Raw genomic sequence first — 25908 nt, 5'->3', positions numbered from 1 at the left:
CGCCTGTATGGGAGGGTGGCAAGAAAGAAGCCGTTACTCAAAAAGTACCATCTGAAAGCACGTCTGGAGTTTGCCAGAAAGCGTGACCCAGCTGTGATGTGGGAAAAGGTTTTGTGGTCAGATGAGACCAAGGTAGAGCTTTTTGGCCAAAACTCAAAGTGCTATGTGTGGCGCAAACCTAACACTGCCTCAAGACACACCATCCCTACAGTGAAGTATGGTGGTGACAGCATCATACTGTGGGGATGCTTCTCATCAGCAGGGACTGGGCATCTTGTTATAATTGAAGGAAGAATGGATGGAGCAAAATACAGGAAAGAGAATCTGCTTCAGTCCACTAAAAAACTGAAGCTTGGGAGGAAATTCACCTTTCAGCAGGACAATGATCCCAAGCACAAGGCCAAAGTAACACTGGAGTGGCGCAAGAACAAAAAGATGAATGTCCTACAGTGGCCCAGTCAAAGTCCTGATCTCAATCCCATTGAGAATCTGTGGCACTATTTGAAAATTGTAGTCCACAAGCGTCGTCCAATCAACCTGAACAACCTGGAGCAAATCTGCCAAGAAGAATGGGCCAAAATCACTCCGACACTGTGTGCAAAGCTGGTACATACTTACCTCTAAAGACTTAAAGCTGTTATTGCAGCGAAAGGTGGCTCTACCAAATATTAATGTGTGGGGGTTGAATACTTATGCAAGCAAGATATTTCAGTTTTTTATTTTTCTTAAAAATATTTCGGTGGAGAAGGATACAAGAAGATTTACAGCATTTGAGTATCCGAATTTCAACTATTGTTTCTATTATCAAGAAGTACAAGACTCGTGGTACTGTCACAACTCTCCTTCAATCTGGAAGAAAGAAGGTTCTTTCACCAAGAACAAGCAGAAGAATTGTGAGGAAGGTTAATAACAATCTGAGATTGACTGCCAAAGATATTCAAAGTGAATTAGCTGCAAGTGGGACTGGGGTTTCCATTTCATCCACAGGTCGAATATTGCATGGTGAAGGTCTCAATGGTCACAGGAAAAGGAAAAAAGCCACTCTTAGGAAAACATCACAAAGACAATTGCTTAAAGTTTGCAAAACGGCATTTGAATGATGGATATGAGTTCTGGTCGAAGGTTTTGTTGAATGATGAAACAAAAATCAAGTTATTTGGTCACGCTGATAGATGTTACGTTTGGAGAAAGTCTAGTAAATCACACAAAGCAAAGAACACCATACCTACTGTGAAGCATGGAGGTGGTAATGTTTTTTTATTGGGCTGTTTTTCCTCTAATAGCACAGGACATTTAGTTCCAATACATGGTCAAATGGATTCCATAGCATACCAAAAGATATTGGCCAATCATCTGAAACCCTCCGCTACAAAACTTGTTTTAAAATCGCAACTGGACATTCCAGCACAACATAAATCCAAAGCACACATCAAAATCTACTTCAGAATGGTTAAAAAGGAATAAAGTCAAGGTTCTGGAATGGCCTAGTCAAGGTCCCGATCTAAATCCGATTGAGAATCTTTAGTATGAGTTGAAGAATGCCGCACAAGAGTAGTCCTCAGAATATGAATGAACTGGAACAATTTTACATTGAACAATGGTAAAAAAAAAAAAAAATAGTCATGCCAAAAGGTCATTGATAAATATCCTAAACATTTAAAAGAGCTTATTATTGCAACAGGTGCCTCAACTACATATTAATTTCATTTTCTTTGTCATGGTATGCAGGGTTAGAAACTAACAATATTATGCTACTAGTCCAAAGGACTAGTACCTTTTGAAACTTAGTAGTCTTGATGTAAACTTGCTAGTCCTTATGTGAAGTGCCTAAGTTGGAATCAACAACAACAGCTGCAGTCCCCAAAAATAGGCTTGTTAATCTTTCTTATAATAATTTATCTGGACATTGCCAGATAAATTAACTGTACAATTGTTGAATAATCTGTGTAGGATTGAGTTGTACTCAAAATTTGTTGTTGGAGGCGGAGCTTCAGTCAAGTTGGCAGGGAGTGGATTGGATGTTGAGGAAAGAACTGAAACAGGGTTGGCAGTTTGACTGGCTGGTTTTGAGGCAGAGTGTTGTTTGGATACAGCTCATGACAGAATTGTGGACCAATTGTGTCTTCCCTGTTGATTTTCTGTCCAGTAGCTGTGAATTGAGCCTTCGTTATGGTGTCATGTCACAGACATGATTTCCCTTTTCTCTAGACCAGCGTCAAAAAGTAACTGAACAATAGTTGCTCTCATACAGTCATACTGACTATTTAGTTTGTTGTCTTGTTCTTAGTTCATTTTTTTTTTTTTTTTTTTGCAGTTCCAAGTTTTGAAGCTGATCTTCCTATATATGTTGATGGGTCTTTCTTTATTAGTTATAGTGCTGGGGATTTGTTGCTGCAGATGTTTGGCAGCTGGGTTGTTTGTAGTCGGTGAGGATGGCAAGTTTACCCACTCAGTATTGATATCTTTCCAAATAAATCAAAATTGACATTCATGGTATTAATGTTTAAGTAGCTTTTTATGTTATCAGATTAGTTGTAGATTGGAATGTTAAGGGGAAAAAAAAATTGTATTTATGTGTGGATTGATTTAAAATGTAATTCACAGTTAAGCACTTCAACGTTCCAGCAGGCATCTATGCAAAATAGAAGCCCACTAGATCTGGAAGCTGATTGGCTGTTCGCAGTCAACTAAATTGTGTTATTATGTTTTAAGCAACATATTATGATGATGTTCATTATGCTGATTGTTTGTCTTTATTAGTTTTAAAATGTTTTGTAAAACATAGCCTATTGCTTGACCTTGTTAGTACAACCAGCCCCCTTTGCTAATGACATCTTCAGTCAGGGTCGTAACCCAGTGTAAATATCCACATTTTTGTAAATTGATTTACTTCAAAAGATGCAATGTGTTTCAGTAAATTCAAACGATTGCATCCCAGGCAGAGGGAGAACACAAATGTAAAATGTCATAAGTGGGCATATTCACAATTGCTACACCCCATTAGAAAATTGACTTCCCTGCATTTTGTTAACACAAGACTGAAGTGAGAGTATATGTGTACATTTGTTTTAAGTACTCACCCAGAGGACTATTGAGACACAGACATCAACTAGTCCTCATGAGATTTAATTTGCCATGGGCTTCGTCAAGAGTTTCTAACCCTGGGGTATGAATATTTTTGAATTAGCATTTTTGGAGTTTTGCTAAAAAAATTGCTGAAATAAATAATTGTATTCTTGTAACTCTATATTTATATATTTCTTGTAACTTTTTTTTCTCATCCACAAAAGCAAAACTTTCAGAGGGATATCTAGAAATGAAATTGTACATTTCCATTGGGGGTATGTAAACTTTTGGCTACAACACATGCACACACACATACAGTGCCTATAGAATGATGCTCTGAGGCACTGACACTACAAAATGTGAAAAAAGTTCAAGGGGGTGAAGACTTTCTATAGGCACTGTAAGTGTACAGTGCTGTGAAAAAGTATTTCCCCCCTGTCTGATTTTCTGCATTTTTGCACATTTTTCACGATGAATTTGGTCTGATCTTTTTATGGATTGTAGTAGTATATAGAGGGAGTCTGAGAGAAAAAATGACACCAAAGTTTGGTGCTTCTTTCATTTGTTTGGTGTGCAAGGTAATCAAATATGCAATCTTCAGGTGTAAAAAAGATACTGCCCCCCTGTGACAGGCTGGCGAGTGGATAGAGGCAGACTGCAGTTCAAAAAATATATACTTTTATTATAAATAAACACAAAAATAAAAGTACACAAGGGCAAGAAATAAAGATATTTAAACACAAATAAAGCAAAAAGCAAAACCTACAAAAATACAGATTTCCAGGCTGGGCGATGCCTTCACTGGATTCAAAAATTCACCAACACCAACACCAACACCAACACCAACACCAACACCAACACCAACACCAACACCAACACCAACACCAACACCAACACCAACACCAACACCAACCTGCTTCCTCAGCTCCCTCCTCATAATGGGAAGCAGAGGCCTCCTTTTATGTCAGGTGGCTGGGCGCTGCTTGATCGTTAATTAAGTTAATCATCTAATCAACTAATCAACCCCAGCCACCTGAACATAATAAACCCAGGCTGGTAGGGGAAATTAACCCCATCCCTGCCAATTTAAAAAGGGCAGAGCTTTGCTCTGCCACACCCCCCTAGTTAACTCAACCCAATTAAAGGGATAGTTAGGGTCAGCTGTTTTAATACTTTGGTTAACAATCAGGCCTAATTTGGGCCAGCCCTGCCCAATATAAATCTGACTAACTTTGGTCCTTACCATCACAGTGAAGTTGTTAGCACACAGGTTCTAGAGGCACATCATACCACGATCAAAAGAAATTCCTGAAGACCTCTGGAAAAAGTGTTGTTGATGTCTATTCGTCTGGAAAGGGTTACAAAGCCATTTCTAAGGCTCTGGGACTCCACCAAACCACAGCCAGAGCCATATTGTACAAATGGAGAAAGTTTGGGACAGTAGTGAATCTTCCCAGGAGTGGACGTCCTGCCAAAATCTATCTAAGAGCAAGGCGTAAAATCGTACATGGAGTCACAAAGAACCTTAGAACAACATCCAGGGATCTGCAGGCCTCTCTCCCCTCGGCTAAGGTCAGTGTTCATGACTCCACCATCAGAAAGACACTGGACAAAAATGGGATTCATGGCAGAGTAGCAAGGCGGAAACCACTGCTCACTAAGAAGAACATGAATGATGTTCTCAAGTTTGCCAAAAAGCACCTGGATGTTACTCGAGAGTTCTGGAACAATGTTCTATGGACAGATGAGTCAAATTTGGAACTTTTTGGCAAACATGGGACCTGTTATGTCTGGTGAAAACCAAACACTGCATTCCACAGTAAGCACCTCATACCAACGGTCAAGTATGGTGGTGGTAGTGTCATGATTTGGGGATGCTTTGTTGCATCAGGACCTGGACTAATTGCCATCATTGAAGGAACCATGAATTTTGCTCTGTATCAAATAATTCTACAGGAGAATGTCAGGCCATCCATCCGTGAGCTCAACCTGAAGCACAGCTGGGTCATGCAGCAAGACAATGATCTGAAACACACAAGCAAATCTACATCAGAATGGATGAAGAACAAGAAATTAAAAGTTTTGGATTGGCCTAGTCAAAGTCCAGACCTAAAGCCCATTGAGATGTTGTGGCAGGACCTGAAATGAGCAGTTTAAACCCCCAAATGTCACTGAGTTTAAGCAGTTCTGCATGAAGGAGTGGGCCAAAATTTATCCACGTGGCTGTGAGAGACTGAGCAATAATTACAGGAAGCATTTGGTTGCAGTTATTGCTGTTAAATGTGACGTAACCAGTTATTGAGTCTAAGGGGGCGATTACTTTTTCACAATGGGTCATTTGGTGTTGCATAACTTTCTTTAATAAATAAATTAAATAAGTATCAAAATTTAGTGTTATTTTTCACTCAGGGTCCCTTTTATCTAATATTATGTATGTATTTATATATATATATATATATAACAAAAAATACATGCATATACTGTATGTATTTATATTACCATTGCAGTAAATGCAAATACAGATTGAAAGTAAACCACACACATACATACAGTTTACATACATAAGTTAAAATGTACTGTCCAGTATTTCGAATACATTTTAATTTCTTTTGTCAACAGAGATTCAGGTTCAGTTTAAGCTACCAGTACTGTATTTTTTTGATTTGCAGCTATGAAGTGAAGGAATGTACAGCTGCTTTGAGTCTCTCTGAACTGAGAGCTAACACGACACACACACACACACACACACACACACTGACACATACACTTTGCTTTATGAGCTGTGGGATTTCAGCTATGTCTCCATCAGTCGTCAGTAAAGTATACATACCAAATATAGCTTGAATTAACGTCAACTAATAAACCCTTGGGTGGACAGTATTTCTAGCTAAATATCTGCTTCATCTGCTTGAAATGTGAAGAAGTCACAGATTTAAAACTCACTGGAAGTTCATTTCCCTTAGCTGTCATCACCTATCGTGTGTATTATTGTACCATTGCTTGTCTTGGAACCAGCAGTCTCAATGCTTTTACTTATTGGGTCTGGACACATGTCTACAAAGAAACACAATAGGGGAGATTTTTAAAGCTTCTGTAAACTAATTTTTTAAAAAGATAAACAAAAAAAAAACAAATCCCACCCTTTCAACTTACAAAATGAAAACTAAACAACGTAACCTTGTACTCCTCTATTTTCACTTTGTCACAGTCCCTCAATCAGAAGCAGCTCTCTACTATCACCTTACTCAGGTGGATGTTAACACAGCAGAGGGACTTTGATCTCAGTACAAAACCATTGCTTAAGATGTCTTCTGGACAAAAAAATAAAATGTATTACTTTTGTAGTACTTCAGGTTGTTTACTAAAATGTAACTTTTCACTAAATGTTACATTAACGAGGAACAGACAGATATTATAAACAACAGTACTGAATCTCACTACCATTTCACATACAATTTCCTACAAAGGATATGTGTTTGTGTTATTCAGAACTGTCTGGTTATTCAGTGTTTATCTGAATATTAACAAGGGTCATTTTTTTTGTTCTGTATGTTTAAAAAAAAAAAAAAAACTAAAGCTTTGTTTTAAATATCTGCAATAATGAATGATACCTAAAGATACATGTCGAGTATAAATCTAATATTTGAACATTATAAATCAATATAACTCATTAAAGTGCTACGTGCTAGTAGGGAGTCCTGAAACCCTATTTGTGTCTCAACCTCACTGAATACTTACAACCCACTAATGATTTACAACTCAGTATTGAATTTTTGACAGATTTAAAATTAAAATACCCAGATCACTGTCAATGGAATTGATTTTACAGCTTAATAGACATTACTCAGACCAACTAAAAAAAAAAATCCGCTAATTGTTACAACAGCCTAAATATAACTTTTTATATTTAGCAAATAATCAATATTAAGAACAGTAGCTTTAATGGAGAACACATGGAGTTTTGTTGAATTCCTAACTTGCAAAATGCTTATACTAGAATAATAAAATATACTGGATGATTGCCAATTGTTAACATGTCCACTCTTTTGAGCTTCACTGTCTGTATACTCCAGGGCCATGTATTGTAATACAGTATTTGTATTATTTGCACAAGCCTGAGAGAATGGATATGGGAAAGAAGAAAAAGATTATATATTAGGGCTGTATCGCCATTAATCTCGCAATTACAATTTTTAATCTTAATCTTGGTTTTAATCCCATATTTACAATTACTACATCCATCTCATTTGTTTGTTTTATTATTTTAAAGTTTTTCTTATTACCTACAAGGCCTTACATGGTCTTGGACCTTCTTATCTTCAAGATTTGCTGACACCATATGTCCCTGGTCGCAGGGGCGCTGGAACTAGGGGTGCTGGGGGTGGGTTAGCAACCCCTGGATTGAAGTTCTGTGCACCTGTTTCCATCATATACAGGGGTTGCAGTTTTGTTCAATGGCTTTCAGCACCCCACTCTAAAAATTGTTCCAGCGCCACTGCCTGGTTGTTCCCTGATATTGGAAAATGCTAATTTTCTGACAGTCCCTAAATTAGATTGAACTCTATCAGAGCCAAGGCATTTAGTTATAATCCTCCTCATCTTCAGAATTTGCTCCCAATTTATTTAGCAGTAATGCTACAACAATTGGATCTTTTGAATCCTGTTTGAAAAAGTATTTGTTTGGGTCTGTTTATTTATAGCTGGATTATATATTAGACACCTTGGATAAAAGCATTGGTTAAAGACTAAATGATAATAGCAATACTACTAATATTAATAATAATGTGAAAGCGCCTTGGTGCTCATGGTTGAGTCTTTGCTTTGAAATGCAGTACCCAGCAGAGGAAACCTACAGGAACTGCTGAATTGATCCTGAAATCATGTGAATCACTACAATTTAACACAGGTGAAGGCCACTTAACTTGGTGTGTGATTTTGAAGGCGATTGGTTACACCTGAGCTAATTTAGGATTGCTATTACAGGGGGGGTAGACACTTATCAAACCAATCTATTTCAGTTTTTATTTTTAATTAATTTTCTACAAATTTCTAGAATTTTTTTTCACTTGGAAGTTGTGGGGTAGGATGTGTAGATAAATGAAAAAAAAATGAATGCATTTTAATTCCAGGCTATAAGGCAGTAAGAGGTTAACATTTTGAAAGGTGTCCATCTATATGTCACACGTGTCTCTTGATGTGCCAGGGAGAAAAAAAAATATGTAAATAGTGTTTATTTTGGTGGTGGTTTGCAGTTTTATTTATGTAAATAAATACTTGTTTTTCATTCATGCTCAAAGCCTGCAGTTTATAAATGTGCCTAATTGTTCTACCAACTAATGACAGTATTATCTTTATTTTCCTATTATAATGTGTTAGTATATTACTTTTAAAAATATGCAATGGTGTTTGATAGGTTCTAAAATGTGTATGTTACCTGGACTCAGGAAAGGGTTAACTTTGGGCCTTGATTTAGATAACTAATTGCCTGTTCATTTCTATGTACAGAATGTCGCCCAGGAGTAAAACTGATTGGTCAGCTCCCTGCTGACATTCCTTAATTAATTGACTCTGGCCATTATAAAAGCAGGTAGAACTGTAAGATAGGTTGAACCTCTCAGTGTTGGAGAGAAGATGAAGGTACCCTGAAGTAGGAGGCTATCTTGCGAGAGTAGCTGCGAGCCTCATTTGGTTTTATGTGCAGATACAAGTCACAGCGCTCTAAGTGTTTATTTTTGATGTGTGTTTTGCCTTGTTTATTTGGAGCTGGTATTTCTGAGGACTAGCTCAACCTTTTTTAGATAATTTTTTTAATAAATGTGTGCTAGCTTGTTCTTCGGTCCTTTATGCAGTTCTTTGATTTGCCAATTGTACACCGAAAGACATTGTGAAGCCACTCCCCGTATACTTGAAAACACAAGAAGTTATTCCACATTGTAAATCAGTAATTTAATATACTTTACCATGATACTAACACCCCATTGTACATAGTGTTGGTATGTGTCATGGCCATCAACGTTTTTGTCCTACTGATAGCTAATTTTAATTCATGGTTTTGGTGACGGATGTACAGTGTATGTTACTGACAGGTGTGCTGGTGAGCTACTCTCTATCTTTAAAACACCTATATAATGGCCATATTTTTCCCCACTATTGTGGATTTTTTTTTAAATAATTAGCAAGTAGTTAGTGTTAATTACTTGATTATTATTTAGATTAGTTTAAATAGAGTTCATTTACAGGCATCTTGAAGTATAGGACTGACTTGTAAGTGAGTCAGATTGTGCAAATTCTGTTGTGAATTTCTCAAGGACTGGGTCATAAACCCTTCTAGATGGACACTTCACACACTTCACCAAGTCACTTCACCAAGTCCCTCCCCTTTGACTTGTAAGACACAAACCTACATGGAGTAAAACCCTGACAACAGTGATCTTTTGGAAGTCTACATGAATCAGGGGTCAGTATGTATGTTTTGCATATATAGAGTGAACGGCTTGTTCAATTGTGGTTGAAAACTACTTTATTTAGCACAAATTAGTCAGTGTATCAGAATGTGGGGGTATAGGGATGTGCATTGGCTGTCTTCCGTCTGTATGTTACTGTCACAGGGTCTTGCTTGTGTCACGTCTGTGGGTAGCCACTGATTAAGCATTCAGAGAGACACAATGGAGGTGGCGTTGAAACGGCGCACAGGTGCACAGGATTTATTAATAAACAAATGAAAATAAAAGTAAAATAAAGGTGGTCATGTGCACAGAGGACACATACAGCAAGCTGTACATAAGGCAAAATAAAAACAGTAGAAAAAACTATCAAAATAAAGGTGCTGTGAAAACAACATGTGCTACTCCCTAAGGCATGGAGGTCCCGCTTTATACACCTCGCTCACTATACATTAGTGGGGTTTACAATCCCTGAACTAATCTGCTCTGTTCAATTACAACCAAACTCCGACTCCGACTACTAGCAGGGCTGTTGGCGGTTTCGTTTCTGATCCCGGGTCACTCTCACAGCAATCAGGATTACACAGCCAGGTCTCCATGTCTGGGTAGCGTGGACAACGTTTAGCCCGTTGTCCTTGGTTTTGCAGCACTCAGTCAAGACCCACCCACCTGCTACCTGCTAGGACCAGCACAGCCAATCACTTGCTGCCATTCCCCTTAACTAAGCCTAGAAGGCAGCAAGTCTCAATCGAGCGCGCGTCTGTAAACAATAATTCAATTACACAAATCAACTCCAAAAATTCACAATAAACCCATTCCCACATACAAATTACACCAACACTAATTACCCATTGTGCAGGGCAATCACCCTGCCACAGTTACATTAAAGATATTGCTTACTTGGCTGTTGTGAAACTTGGTTTGGTCATTCCTTAGCTCTGATTATGTTGGTAAAACCACTCACTATTTTTATTTTCTTACCAAAAATAATAATTTAGATCCTCTCTAGTTTGTGTAGTTTTTAAACTTGCTGTCTGTCCCGTCTCCGTTCCGCTCTGAATGGCTAGGGGTCTCTGTCATTCATCTCAGTGATCCCTTAGTAGGCTACTGTAGTTTCACTGTCAGTCATTTCATGCTTTTCTGATAGATCTGGTTGACTGAAGCAGTGCTAGAATGCTCTTATTTGTTTAAATGACTGTCAATCATCAAGACCTGCACCAACTGTGCACTTCCATTTGCCAGCTACAGCGCCTGTCATTCTAAGAGCCTACTTTAAAATTAGCGGGTTAAGGTGTACTTAAGCTTTTGCTATAGGTATATGGTGACAGTTACTAGTTTGATTTGAAAATGGGGCACAAGAGGAAAACACTTAATGAGTATTGTGCACAATACCCTGACCGACAGCTGAAGTCTAGTGTCAGGACGAAGCAGGCCCATCTGCCTTCTCTTCCAGTTACTCTGAGTCCAGAAGCAGGAGAGGAGAGGAGCTCAGACTCTGAATACTAAGTGCAAGTTAGTTCTGTTCAGCTATCTAATGTTGGTTCTGTGCATATGATTTTTACTCGTAAATTTGTACTATACATTTACGTAATACACTTGTATATGTTGCGTTTTCTATGGTTTATTTGAGACAATTTTAAAATGTGTGTAAGATATTTATCTTTACAAGGTATAGCGCCGTTGTGACCCATTGTTATTTCAGTTAGAATGTTGGTAACCATGGTTTTGTTGCATGTTGAATATGATAAAGGGGTTTCGCTAAATGAGATGTTTCTCAATGACCTAAAAAGCCAGGTTTTTTTTTAAGGCATAAAAGTCGATTTCACCCAGTCTGTGCTTGAATTGAATTGTAAAGAAAAATAAATAAATAAAAGGTAAATTCTTTCTAAAATAAATTTCTAAAAAAATCGTCAATTTTTCAAAATCGAGTAATAGCAAGCCTAATCATAATTATACATGTTAAGAAGTTGTTTGAAGACAGTGTTGTAATTATGCAATCAACTGCAATCTTAATATTATTTTGCACTCACAGCTGTTCAGAGTTCATGCATTTTTTTTTTTTTTCTGCAAATAACATATTCCTTGCCTTTTAAAATATTTAAGTGGTGGGTGTTTGTCACTTGGGTTCAGCATGATTCTTTCTTTTTTATTTATTTCTTTCACCAAGTACAAGTATATATTTGTAACAATGACATTCATATCAAGTTTACAATTGTGACCTGCTTGGCGAATCAGAATCAATTAATTATTAAGTTAGTTTTAACCTATATTATGATGAACCACTAAAAATTAAAACAAAACCATGACAAATGTTATAGGTGGCGTGTTAAACAACTTTCACCATGTCACTAGTCAACCCGTGAAAAAGTTCTTGATCTGATCTGATGGAAATTAATTTCATTTAATTTTCTTTAGATTAATTTAAGTGTTTTTCAAATCTATAAAGAACAATGCAGCTATCTATGAGTAGTACTTTTTTCAGCATTTTGTTTGGTTACAATAGAATGGTCAAGGCACTGGCATATGAATTTCATTTTTAAAGATGCAATTAAATAGGTAACTGAAATTGTCTGACAGCTGAATGCTGAATTGGAACTGAGTCTGATGATGATCATTGCTCAGAATAGAAATTTCAGTTAGTAATACTAGTATTGTTTTTCATAACTAATTAACATGTAGGACTGTAAAAGATAAGAAACTATGCAACTTCAATTCAGTTCAAGTACAATTAACGCAGCACTGGTTTATTGCTTGAGTCAACTCCTAAGCCTGTTCCTGGAAGAAAATGTACTTGACAGTAGAAAATATTTGGGTGACATCAGTGTCAGAAAGAATCTTGAAAATGCATGGAACAGAAGTCTAAGTAACATAGTCGAGTGTCTCTAGACGGAACGTCAGTGTGAGGATGTAGTTCATGAAGCTTCTTGAAAAGAAGTAATAATTCTTTAATACGTCGCCACTGGGTAATCACAGTCAAGGTTCCAGATTTTGAAGTTCTTATAATACAATGACAACATATGTTTAGTTTATTATTATTATTATTATTATTATTATTATTATTATTATTATTATTGTTGTTGTTGTTGTTGTTCTGGTACCTTTCAGGAGAAATGCCAAGGATCAAACTTTGTAAAGCTAAAACAGAAAACAAGTTTTAGACATGACCTCAAATTGTCAGTTTAATGATGGTTATAATGCCAAAGAAAACAAAGGGCAATACTAAGGAAAAATGCCAAAACAACACCTATTTACAATTCTTTCAGACCTGTTGTCTGCAACATGCCAAAGCAGCGCAGTAGATCATCCTTTTAAAACTACAGGAATGTTAGTTGAAATGCTGAAGTTGCCATTTTATCAACTTTTTTTTTTAAATTATTACTGGTGATAATCTTACAGTTCTTCACTTTTTTTACATTTTCTGATGTATCCTAGTACTGTACATTTGTTATAAGTAACTTGGTTCGTTTTCAGCTTGACCATTTGTGTAATTTTAAAGTACAACACATGCAGTTATTAGGTAACAGGAAGCAGCTTTTCATCTATAGTATGGTCTTTTGACATATTATACATTATGTGGTACATCGGTTTATTATTATTATTTGTTTATTTAGCAGATGCCTTTATCCAAGGCGACTTACAGAGACTAGGATGTGTGAACTATGCATCAGCTGCAGAGTCACTTACAACAACGTCTCACCCGAAAGACTGAGCACAAGGAGGTTAAGTTCACACAGTGAGTCAGTGAGAGGGAACCAGGGACCTCCTGGTTACAAGCCCTTTTCAGCCTCCTGTACCAAAAAAAGTCTCCATTAATTTCTTTAAATGTTTTTAATAATTGTTTTAGTGGTAAGCATGTTGTGGATTTTTTTTATTAATTTTTTTTATTTTTTTTTTTTTAAACATCCTTAACACCCTTTGGCTGTAGTGGGCCTACTTTTAATTCTTATTGAACATCTGGTTATATGGTTGTATTTCAATGTCTGTACATGCCTCCCAACTTTGCTTCAACAAATCAGTATTTAATACATAGACAATTGTTTGCTTTATTTTTTAATCTAATTTTATTTTGCAAGGAATACAGAAAAAATTTCAGAATGCACAAGGCAAGTAACCACAGTACTATCTGTCCATATTTAATTCCTCTCCATTATGACCTGTATTCAATCCGATACTTCCGCTATCAGCAATACACTTATAATAGATTTGCCCTTTGTGGGTAATCATCAAGCCTCCAACAATTATAAACATTTCACTATAAAATACACACGGTAATGAGTTTCCTGCAACACCTTTAATTATGTTACATAGTAACTAAATAGAAACACCATTAATTTTTACAAGGTGCCCTGGGGTATAACAATATCCCAGTGTACTGTGTAATGCATCATTTTGTAAAATACATGTGGAAACCCTAAATATCTTCAACAGTAGAAAATGGGGTCTTGTGATAATGTTGCTAGTGCCAATTTCATTCCTTCCATTAAGCGCATCCTTTCATAAATGTTGCATAGGAGGCTACAAGGTTGCTAACTTTTCATGTTGTATGTTCAGTGAGTTTGGTGGCATCAGCGTGCATCATGAAACCACCACACAATTCAGCACAATGGGCAGCCTCTGTTTGGGAGAAGCACAGGATAGACTGGCAGTGGATATTTCAGAGCAGGATTGAGGATCGTATAGTTAGAAGGAGAGTCACACCTGCTTTAACACTACATTCACAACCAAACACATGTTGCTATTGCTTTTATTTTGTTCTTCCATTATCTTGCCACTTGTTCTGGTGGATCAAAACCCAATCACTACAGATGCAGCCATGCAGTATTTGAAAAAAAAAACTAAACTTTTTTACTCAAATCTATTGCTTGAATTTGGCTTTCAGCGGTTCTTTTGTAATTAAAAAAAAAAAAATAGGGGTGTTTTGGTTTAGGGGAATTCAGGGAGGTGTTTGAAGAACAGTTAACTGCAGCTCACAGATACTGTAGCTGACAGGACAAAAGAGTACATTAATGTAATGGCAATGCTGACTCTCCTCGGCAAAGCCTGGCATTCAAAAGCAGCTTTAACCTTATAACTAGTTTGTCTATAATGTGATATTCACTCCTGTTTGATGAAAGGTGTAGCAGAGGTGCCCTATTATATAGTGTCATTAGCATTAATTATTGTCTTAATGGGAAGTCATTTGTATTGCCTGTCTTGTTATGGAGATAAACTGTATATAGTGATTGGATAGGATTAAACTGGAACCTTCTAATTTTTTTTTTCTCAATTGTCTACAGGCCCTGATTACCTCAAGCAGAGGTTTAACGACACCATGGAAATCAAGGAGGCCCCAGAAGAGAAAATTAAGGAAAACCCTCCCCCATCCCCATCAGACAGTCCTCATTTTTACAGGAAAGGAACAACTCCCCCTCGATCTCCCCAGGAGAGCCCCAGAACCACCCCGTCCCCATCTCCCCAAAGCAGCACGAAGAAGAAGCAGAATAGCAGCAGCTCTGGGGGAAAGCTGAGCAAGGAAGACAAGGTCCCGACCACCGAAAACTTAGCAGCCAGCTCAAGCAAGTCAGGGTCAAGATCATCAGTGAGGCAGGAAGCGCCCCCCAAACCTGTCAAGAAAGTGGAACCAGCTCACAATCCCACCACCTCTGGAAACGGACAGTTACACTCCCAGTACCATAGCTATTTAGTGAAGACAGACATGAAGCTGCCAGCTGAAGAGCTTGAAGATGTTGACTACAATGTATCCCATGCGTCTCTAGGTAGACATCTGCCCCCTCCGAAGCAGAGCAGAGCACCCCCCGCCAAGTCCCTAAAGGCGAAGCAAGTCGCCAAAGAAAGCAAACCCGAGCAAAAACTCAAGAAACAGGAATCCTCAAAACCAAAGAGCCTATCAGAAACCAAGAAAGCAAGCATCGAGGTCACAAGTGAAATTATAGAGGTTGAATCAGTAAGTATCCATTTAAGAAGAGCCATGAAAGCTAGTTGGTAAGGCACTTGAAGTCAAGGTGATTGCATTGTTCTCATATATATGGAACTGTGTCATTCTATGTCGCATATCCAACCTACTGAGGACTGGGGTATAGGCGGATATGTGAAAAAGTTAGATTAGCAAACATGTATAGAAAAAGTATTTACACATCCATAAATAGGTTAGTGAACAAAAAAAAAAACATGCAAACTGTTTTAAACATGGGGACATTTTTTGCTTTAAAAGTAAGCAAACATAAACGAGATTAATTCGGCTACAAATACAAAGTGTTGCTATGCGGTTTGCTATAAGCCATCTCCATGCAAAGCTTTTAAAAAATAAAAATACAAAACAAACGGTAAATGTACAGTAACCTGCAATTGTTGGCTTCTTTCTTAACTGTAGAAGTCCCTGCCTCCCTGGTTCTGCTTTCTTAATATCTCTGTCACGGTACTTTTTGCTCTTTCTTGATATTGCCAACAGCCAGTTAGCAGCTCGGTTTGAATATTACTTTGGCTATTTTAAACAAACGGACGGTAAGCACTGTGTTTATGAAGCTTGCTTTGTTGAATTCAAATGCATTTAAAAGCTGCAACAACACGCTGCCAATATCTGTAACTGTGTGCTCCATCATATAAACACATTGCACAAAAAAAGCTTTCTCAACTGGTGTATTGAAACGTCACTGCTACATGCAGCTGACTGACACACGCACGCAGCCTGCCTCTCTTAAAAGGGAACGCACCAAAAGGCGGATTACTATAATGCTTTCTTTCTGTTTCCATCGCGGAAGCTGCATTTGCTGTCAATGCCATTACTCTTGTAGCCTACTTTTAATATTTATTTATTTAGCAAGGTGATTAGTTGATCAGGGTGGTTATGTGACGGTCAGATATGTGACATTCCACTGTATTTTGAAAATAAATATTTTTGTATTTCTTTTTTGGTTTCTTGAGGGAGTTCAGTTTTTTTCAAAGCTAGTTCTTCAGTCAATGGTCCATATGCATAAAAGATGGCAGTAATTTCCAGCTGTTTAAAAAAAATGATTTATTAAACTACTGCCTGCTTATTTTACTGAGCACTGATGGTTTTAGTTGTGATTTACCGTCACGGATTGTTACCGAGAGACTGTATCTAACCAGTTGTCAGAGGTATACAAATGAGCTGTGTCCCATACTTACAGTGGCTTGCGAAAGTATTGACCCCCCTTGGCATTTTTCCTATTTTGTTGCCTTACAACCTGGAATTAAAATGGATTTTTTGGGGGTTTGTATCATTTGATTTACACAACATGCCTACCACTTTGAAGATGCAAAATATTTTTTATTGTGAAACAAACAAGAAATAAGACAAAAAAACAGAAAACTTGAGCGTGCATAAGTATTCACCCCCCCAAAGTCAATACTTTGTAGAGCCACCTTTTGCAGCAATTACAGCTGCAAGTCTCTTGGAGTATGTATCTATAAGCTTGGCACATCTAGCCACTGGGATTTTTGCCCATTCTTCAAGGCAGAACTGTTCCAGCTCCTTCAAGTTGGATGGGTTCCGCTGGTGTACAGCAATCTTTAAGTCATACCACAGATTCTCAATTGGATTGAGGTCTGGGCTTTGACTAGGCCATTCCAAGATATTTAAATGTTTCCCCTTAAACCACTCGAGTGTTGCTTTAGCAGTATGTTTAGGGTCATTGTCCTGCTGGAAGGTGAACCTCCGTCCCGGTCTCAAATCTGGAAGACTGAAATAGGTTTCCCTCAAGAATTTCTCTGTATTTAGCACCATCCACCATTCCTTCAAATCTGACCAGTTTCCCAGACTCAGCCAATGAAAAACATCCCCACAGCATGATGCTGCCACCACCATGCTTCACTGTGGGGATGGTGTTCTCGGGGTGATGAGAGGTGTTGGGTTTGCGTCAGACATAGCGTTTTCCTTGATGGCCAAAAAGCTCAATTTTAGTCTCATCTGACCAGAGTACCTTCTTCCGTATGTTTGGGGAGTCTCCCACATGCCTTTTGGCGAACACCAAACATGTTTGCTTATTTTTTTCTTTAAGCAATGGCTTTTTTCTGGCCACTCTTCCATACAGCCCAGCTCTGTGGAGTGTACGGCTTAAAGTGGTCCTATGGACAGATACTCCAATCTCCGCTGTGGAGCTTTGCAGCTCCTTCAGGGTTATCTTTGGTCTCTTTGTTGCCTCTCTGATTAATGCCCTCCTTTCCTGGTCCATGAGTTTTGGTGGGCGGCCCTTTCTTGCCAGGTTTGTTGTGGTGCCATATTCTTTCCATTTTTTAATAATGGCTTTAATGGTGCTCCGTGGGATGTTCAAAGTTTCAGATTTTTTTTATAACCCAACCCTGATCTGTACTTCTCCACAACTTTGTCCCTGACCTGTTTGGAGAGCTCCTTGGTCTTCATGGTGCCCCTTTCTTGGTGGTGCCTCTTGCTTAGTGGTGTTGCAGACTCTGGGGCCTTTCAGAACAGGTGTATATATACTGAGATCATGTGACAGATCATGTGACACTTAGATTGCACACAGGTGGACTTTATTTAACTAATTATGTGACTTCTGAAGGTAATTGGTTGCACCAGATCTTATTTAGAGGCTTAATAGCAAAGGGGGTGAATACATATGCACGCACCACTTATCCGTTATTTATTTTTTAGAATTTTTTTAAACAAGTTATTTTTTTCATTTCACTTCACCAATTTGGACTATTTTGTGTATGTCCATTACATGAAATCCAAATAAAAATCCATTTTAATTCCAGGTTGTAAGGCAACAAAATAGGAAAAATGCCAAGGGGGGGGGGTCAATACTTTCGCAAGCCACTGTAAGACATCAATGGCATACCGTTTGTTTTCACCATTACATTATGGATACATAATTATATGTTTATTATTTTATTTTTTTTTTATGTTTTTATATGTATTTTTTTATTTTTTTTTTAAATTTAATTTATAATTAATAATTTTTATTATATTATTTTACTAATTGTTATTTTTTTTTTATATAATTTTTCTATAGTGGTTGGGGGGTTTTATTTTTTAATTTTTTTATTTTTATAGCTTGTTTTAATTAATTAAAATGTTAATTTTTTATTTAAGTTATAATATTTATTTTTTTTTTGATTTTTTTATTTAGAATATTTATATTTTATTTTTTTATTAATTTTATTGATAAATATTATTATTTTATTTTGTTATTTTAAGTTTACGTTTTTTTTTATTTTATTTATATTTTATATTATGATAAATATTTGGGGGACATGTCTGGAGACAGGTTGTCCGAAATATTAAAAGTCAGGTTAAAAAAAAAGTACACACACACACGGAGATAATTATAGTGCTCAGTTTATTTTAAATGTATAGATCATTGTGTTGAAATAACATTGAGGTATTCTCCATACACATCACATGGTGGCCATGCAGCAATTGCCATGGGTGCCCTTATCAGTTGCCGCAATGCACAAAATGTTTATCTATGTATGGCCATTATGGTCACAGTGCCCTTTGAGCTTTAGCAACGAGAGAGACTCCTGTAGGAAGTTTTTGGGTCCAGACAATAACATGATTACGTCATTTGCGTGGTTAAGTCACACCAATTCCATACACAACACTTCAGTGTCATAGTGTCAATATTTATGAATGCACTATGACGTAGGTCTGTAAAGGGGGATAAAAGGATATCACATGTTTTGAACTGAAGCGCGAGAGGAACAATAACAATCTGCTCGAATACAAATTCCTGGAAGTCCAGAGGTGCTGTATTAACACCAGCAGAATATGGTAACCCCAGGTTCCTGCAGCAGCTATGATGACCAAACGCGTGTGAGTACTGTTTTGTAAAAATGTTGCTTAAAATGAAACGTGTCATTCAATATATGTGTAACAATAACAATGAAAAACATAAATAAAAATACACATAACATCTGTGTGTTGCACGTGTGCCATTAACAGAATGCCACGAAAGGTCAGTAATATCTTTTTTTTTTTAAACAAAGTAAAAAGGTTACCATATCAAGCTGAAAAACATTTTCTTTGTTACTCCAGTAAACCCATGTTGTCCAATCAAATCGTAGTGTGTCTAAATAAAGTTTTGAGTTAACAAAATAGATTTGTATAATTTCTTGCATCTTCTTTAACAGCTGCATCTATCCAATATGTATTTGAGTCTGAGGATGATTTAATTGTGCAGCAACTTACTTAGTACACGACAAGCTGATAATATCTTTTGACTTCAGCCAATGAAGCAGGCACGGTAATTTAAGGCGTTACCATATTGGGTTTTGTACTAAAGCAGGATCAGCCACTGCATGGAAAACTGAGTTTATTTCACACTGACCCTTTTAAGAATGGTGACAGCAGAACACATATAAATACTTGGGACTGTAATAAGGAAAAAAAACTGCCATTCAGTAAACTTAACTATCAGATTGTGGTAATGAAGATGAATAGTATGGAAATATCCAGACTGCATGATATTGTGTTTACTGTGGTGTACTTAATATCGTAAATAACTTAAACTTGTTTTTTACTAAAACAGTAAATGGTTACATGTACAGTAAAAAAACAAACATAAGAGCTCTCAGACCAGGACTCCACTTGAGCATGCAAGCTGCAGCATGCTATTTCCCATATTACAACTGTACACAGTTAGAGGTGTGACCACCAATTCCACACACAACACTTGAAAAATATCTCAAATATAAAATGCTGAGTTCACTGCAGTCATCAGCTGCACAGTTCACATATTCAGCAGAATGAGACAAAAGTGAGTACAGGCATTAAGTTACTGTTTTAGTATCACTTTAATTTCTTAGTAAGTTGTTATTTTTTAAGCAGTTAAATATGGTAGCAACCAACTTGCTCCTAAAGTGGCACCCAACAACTGGATTTGCCACTGGCTCCTAAGGACAAAAGTCTGGAGCCCTTTCTAGGCTGCTAGTTAACAAAACATGTTTAAGCTAAACAGTTTTTCTTTCTGTGGCCAATAATTTGCTTTATATGTGAATCTTAAGCAAAATTACACAACATCGTACACTTTGGTCTTGACTTAAATTTAGTTGCCTTGGTGCCCACTACAAATATATAAACTGAAGGCCATTTTGGCCTTGCCTTTTCTGTTGCCAAATTAGAGCCCTGCATTATCTAAAAGTATAAATCTGCACATTAGGCATATATAGCTATTGCTAAAAGGTTTATCAGCCTATAGAATTAACACATTTTGCTTCATAAAGTCAAATGAAACCTGCTGAATAATGTTATGTTAACATATTGACTTACATACTTGCTTTGTCGTTTTACCTATAATAACAAAAACCTGACAAAAATATAAAAAATGTGACATTTCAAAGTCTTTTACCACTATTGTGGCTTCTGGTAGACTTTTTGCGATATCATTTTGTAATTTTATTTTAGTGATTTAGTAGGCTACTTGTATCAGTTGTTGGGTTTATTTTCATCCAGTCAGTTTTTTAATAAGTCTCTTTGGATAATGCAATTCCTAGCATCACAATAAATTGATTATGATCAGGGACAGTTCAGGTATATCAGAATGTACAGTATAACAGTATGTATAGCAAGGGACTCCTGTACTAAAAGGTGCTGGACGCGAGTGAGTGGTTAAGAAAGCGTACATTCACTCCCCCAGTAACTCGCAGTATTAAAAGACGACACACTTTTCAACACAGATCTGTTCTGTGGCTGAATAAATATGACAGGATATAGCTGATCGGGTTAAAGCAGTTGCTTCTGTAAAAGGGGAGAAACGCTGGCAAGATGAGCGTCAGATTGTAAACAAAACTGCAGGTTCTTCTCACTCTTCTGGATCATGTTTCAAGATATCTCCCTCCTCTTGATGTACAGTCCACACAAGCACACCGAAGCCTGGCATTTTCTTAGAGTCTTCTTAGGCTACAAAAGGAATTGATATGTTTTCCAACCAGTAAGTAGGCTATCCTCTTCAAATGACTTGACTTAATGCAATTTAATGAATGTATTACAAAAAACAAAACCGTTAAATTACATAACTATTGGATAGTTAAACATATACTTTTTTTTATTATTACAATTGGCTTAAATACACTAACCGCAGAAAATTATGCTAGGAAATGATAAGAACATAAGAACATAAGAAAGTTTACAAACAAGAGGAGGCCATTCGGCCCATCTTGCTCGTTTGGTTGTTAGTAGCTTATTGATCCCAGAATCTCATCAAGCAGCTGCTTGAAGGATCCCAGGGTGTCAGCTTCAACAACATTACTGAGGAGTTGATTCCAGACCCTCACGATTCTCTGTGTAAAAAAGTGCCTCCTATTTTCTGTTCTGAATGCCCCTTTGTCTAATCTCCATTTGCGACCCCTAGTCCTTGTTTCTTTTTTCAGGTCGAAAAAGCCCCTTGGGTCGACATTGTCTTTACCTTTTAGAATTTTGAATGCTTGAATTAGGTTGCCTCGTAGTCTTCTTTGTTCAAGACTGAATAGATTCAATTATTTTAGCCTGTCTGCATATGACATGCCTTTTAAATCCGGAATAATTCTGGTCGCTCTTCTTTGCACTATTTCTAGAGCAGCAATATCCTTTTTGTAGCGAGGTGACCAGAACTACCGTTAAGACACATCTCATTCCCCGCCTGGTCTGAGGAACGTTTTAATTCTGATGCCGGCAAGGATCAATTAACAGCACAATACAGATTTATGAATCAGGCAAATAATGTGCTAATGAGAAAATTGGTCTGTAAGGACATGTTATTCTAACGTTGTGTTGAGTGATGATTTTTGCCATGGCGTTTATGCATCACCTGATGAAATACTGTCATGTTAAACGCTATTACTGGCACGGTAAGTTTTATGCATATGGGCCAGTGTGTTAAAAAAAATAAATAAATCTGCCACATTTTTATTTTTTTTAAAGTGTTTTTCTGTACAGTCTTTTGTCAGTATAGGAACAATTTTGTGTGTTTGAGTATGTCACAGGATGTTAGTTGTGGTGACTTCACACCCAGAAGATTTGAAAATGGTGAAGGTGCTTGCTTGCACCGATTTATTGCAAAGGTTTAAACAGAAAACAAAACACTGAATAAAGCAAACGGTGCGGTAGCCAACAAATAGACAAAAGACAGTGGACGAACAAACAAGTATCGTGCAGCCCTCAAGCACATTAGCAATTGTTATTTTCCTTATTCTTATTTTAATTGATTCTCCATTCCCCACCAATTCTCCACTCGCTGAACACACATCCCAGTGTGAGTGAATTGTGCAACTATTTATACAGCTGTGCTGGGATTCAATTACTAATTAATCATTCACTTGTATGCCAGCATGTTAACTAATTTGTGCAATCCCCGTGCCCACATACTAATACACATTTTATTTGCATGTGAAGTGATTGTGCAATCCCCATGCCTAAATACAACTATATCTTTTAAATCACTTGTGCTACCCATTTATATCCCATGCACCACCATCCCCACAAATAACTGACAAAATAAAATACACCAAGTACAACATAATACACACAGGGGTGGGATACACTGCCACAGAGCTTTACAGCCCTGTTAAACAAAGCTATTGTTGTACTGTGCTTTTTGTTGAAAAGCATAGCAATGGTATGTCTTCTGTCCTGTAAATGGAGTGTTTTATCTTAACAAAGGGAATATATTTTTTTGAGTAACTTGTGCTGTTAATTTTATTTTTTTTTTCTTGTGCCAGTGTCTTCAAATTCAGTTTAATTTCCTTGTTTTAGTTAAACCAAAATAATATATTAGCATTATAAATATGTTTAAGCACACTTCAACTGTGTACTTTATTTCACCACCCTAATCACAGTAGATGATTAAAATCGCTATAGAACTAATAAATAAATAGGTTCTCGGCACAATCCTAATATATACACATACATGTAAAACAAGCAATGTGTGGTCAAACAAGGTTCCAGCTGTTTGTATATTAGATGGATATGGACAGTTGGAGCCTTATCACATATTTGAAAATCACTGCGCTGCCTCACGGGATTTAAAGTACCGATAGCCATCTTGGTTACAGTGACAGATGTACAGTAGGTGTAGAAATGAGTGACCAATTACTAGCAAAGAAATCCCAAAAGTGGTAAGTAGACATGTCAATTTGCATAAAGAACAATGAAATGAACTGGAAAATAGCAAAACAGAAAAAAAAAATAATAATCATTGTCTTTATACTCACCCCAACTTTGTCACTTCAAATAATGTATTTTTAGCGTTTTGTAAACACTAAAGAAAAACACAAAAAGACACTTCTGCACATTATTCACCCTTCTCCGACACAGACCTGGAAAAATTATGGAAGTCCGAGATGTCATTATTTAATATTTTTTTGAACTCCCATTCTGCTGAGACAACAGCGTGTTGCACTCACAGAAAATAAGTTAATTCAGTGCCGTCTCAACTTTGCCTCCTTGTGGATCTTTTCATTGGCAATGTGCAGTTCAACACATAAAAAATAAACATTTATTTGCATGTTTAAATTAAATCAATTTACTAAGCTTAACTTAGTGTGTAGTTCAAAGTTATAAATGGGACTACTTGTGTGGTCCCTTTATTGGCGTAAGAATATTTAATAAAAAACAAAACATTTTGCCCAAAAAATTACTTCTGCTATTTTTTTTTTTTTAAATCCACTGTTTGACCTGGATTATAAATGCAATAGGGCCCTTCTGTCTACGTCAAATATATGTACTTTTTGAGGGTTGGCACAACAACCCCGAGGCATCTGTATATTCGAAGTATAGGGACACCCTGTTGTGCAATAGTGCATACATATATTTTACATCAATACTTTCTCTTGATGTTGACAATATAATAGTAAAAAAATGTATGGGTCCATTTGCTGCCACCACCACAAAATAGAGCCACACCAAGTTAGTTACAATTCACTGAGAAAAAAAAGGCATACATAAATACAAAAACAGACAGCAATTCAGAAGCAACCAGGAAAAATGCAGGCTCAATGTGACTGTGCAAATTAAAACAAAACTCACTTTTCAAGCTATGGGCTAGCAGTCTGTACTGTTTGAATAAAGAAGATGATTTCAACACTACTCACACTAACTTGGTTTTTTACTTGCGAATGTTTGTATATGAATGGATTTCACTGGATATTTTAATAAGAAGAATTACTATAGACAAGTTTTTCCTATTTTTACCATCTAACAATATTAACAAGTAACTAGTATGACCATCTGCAATCCACATTTCCAACACTGTTTACGATTTCGTTATAAATCTAAACAGACCTGGTGAAAACCTATTGTAATGTAGAGTTGCTGCACAAAACATTATATTACCATCAAACTGCATTATTACTGTAGCTGAGTCCAGCGTCCATCTATCAAAGTATTTAATATGTAGCAGGTTATTAAGTGCTAGTGCCAAAGCTTATCATGTCTTCTAGAGCAAAAATAGGAGCATATTCAGAATACAAGTGTGCGCATCCATTGTAAGCAGATGACAGATCTACTTTAAATAACCTTTTGTCACACAAGAGGCAGTCTAGTCCAGCGATGAGTGCTAAGGACTGAGCAGCAGAATGTCCGGGCTCTTATTCCAGCATTTATACAACTTTCTGTTTAACCACCATGTTTTGCCTCAAACAGTCAAACCAGAACAAGTAATGTGAATTATAAAATGTTCAATGCCGTCGATCGTGACCATCCATGTCATTACATGTAGTCAAATATAGAATGTATTTGGATGAGTAAGTCCAGGATATTATAAATGTTGCATTGTGTTGCAGTTGTTAAGAAGTGTTTCAAATGTATTTTATCTTGTATTTGCAGGGTCCTAACTCAATTTTGGTTGCCCTTGTTATGCTGTTGAATGTTGGTTTAGCAATTCTTTTCATCCATTTCCTGACTTGATGGAGCAATAGCTCAGGTAAGGATAATCATCCTGTTCAATGTGAGTTTTTGTCAACTTAAAATGAGTTCATGATCATACTCTTCTTGTTCATGTTTAGCCATCCATTTATATATATATATATATATATATATATATATATATATATATATATATATAATAAGAATAAGAATAAGAAAAGGAATATTCCCTAATTATTTATTTAAGCTGAGCCTGAATGTGATTCAACATAATTACTTAATAATCTAACTGTTTTGACCCTTTAGTGAAGTCATGAAAACTAGAGGCATTAGCCCCTAATTCTCAGCAGTTGTGTCATCGGCCTTTAAAAATTGGCACCACTCATACTCTGACAGGCAAAGGAGGATTGGAATTAGTGAAGCACAGGAGAAAGATGAGATGTGGCGCTTTCAGTCAGCGGCTGATGAGTTCCCTGGCGATGATATGTGGCTCTTTTGGGTTCTCTGAAAGCTGAAGCTAGCAGCCATGCTGGGGGGAAAAAAAATCTGCTGATCCAACCTAACCACTGAAGTGTATGGCTA

At 36.9% G+C, this 25908-nt stretch overlaps 1 protein-coding gene across 2 annotated transcripts in view; it reads left to right on the top strand.

Moving 5' to 3' along the window:
• Positions 1–25384, top strand: part of LOC121313413 (junctophilin-1-like) — a 64352-nt gene extending 38968 nt beyond the window's left edge. The window contains exons 4-5 of one of the 2 annotated variants that reach the window (XM_041245927.1): positions 14786–15453; positions 25288–25384. In XM_041245927.1, coding sequence (XP_041101861.1) covers positions 14786–15453; positions 25288–25368 — 749 coding nt within the window. In that variant the 3' untranslated portion in view covers positions 25369–25384. Of the gene's footprint in view, positions 1–14785; positions 15454–25287 lie in introns of those variants that run through there. The other variant, XM_041245928.1, reaches the window with a different exon arrangement.
• Positions 25385–25908: the final 524 nt, after the last annotated feature.

The sequence above is a fragment of the Polyodon spathula genome, chromosome 3 (genome assembly GCF_017654505.1).
Source record: "Polyodon spathula isolate WHYD16114869_AA chromosome 3, ASM1765450v1, whole genome shotgun sequence".
Classification (NCBI taxonomy): domain Eukaryota; kingdom Metazoa; phylum Chordata; class Actinopteri; order Acipenseriformes; family Polyodontidae; genus Polyodon; species Polyodon spathula.
The sequence above is the reverse complement of the archived record's forward strand: the minus strand, read 5'-3'. Positions and strand labels throughout refer to the sequence as shown.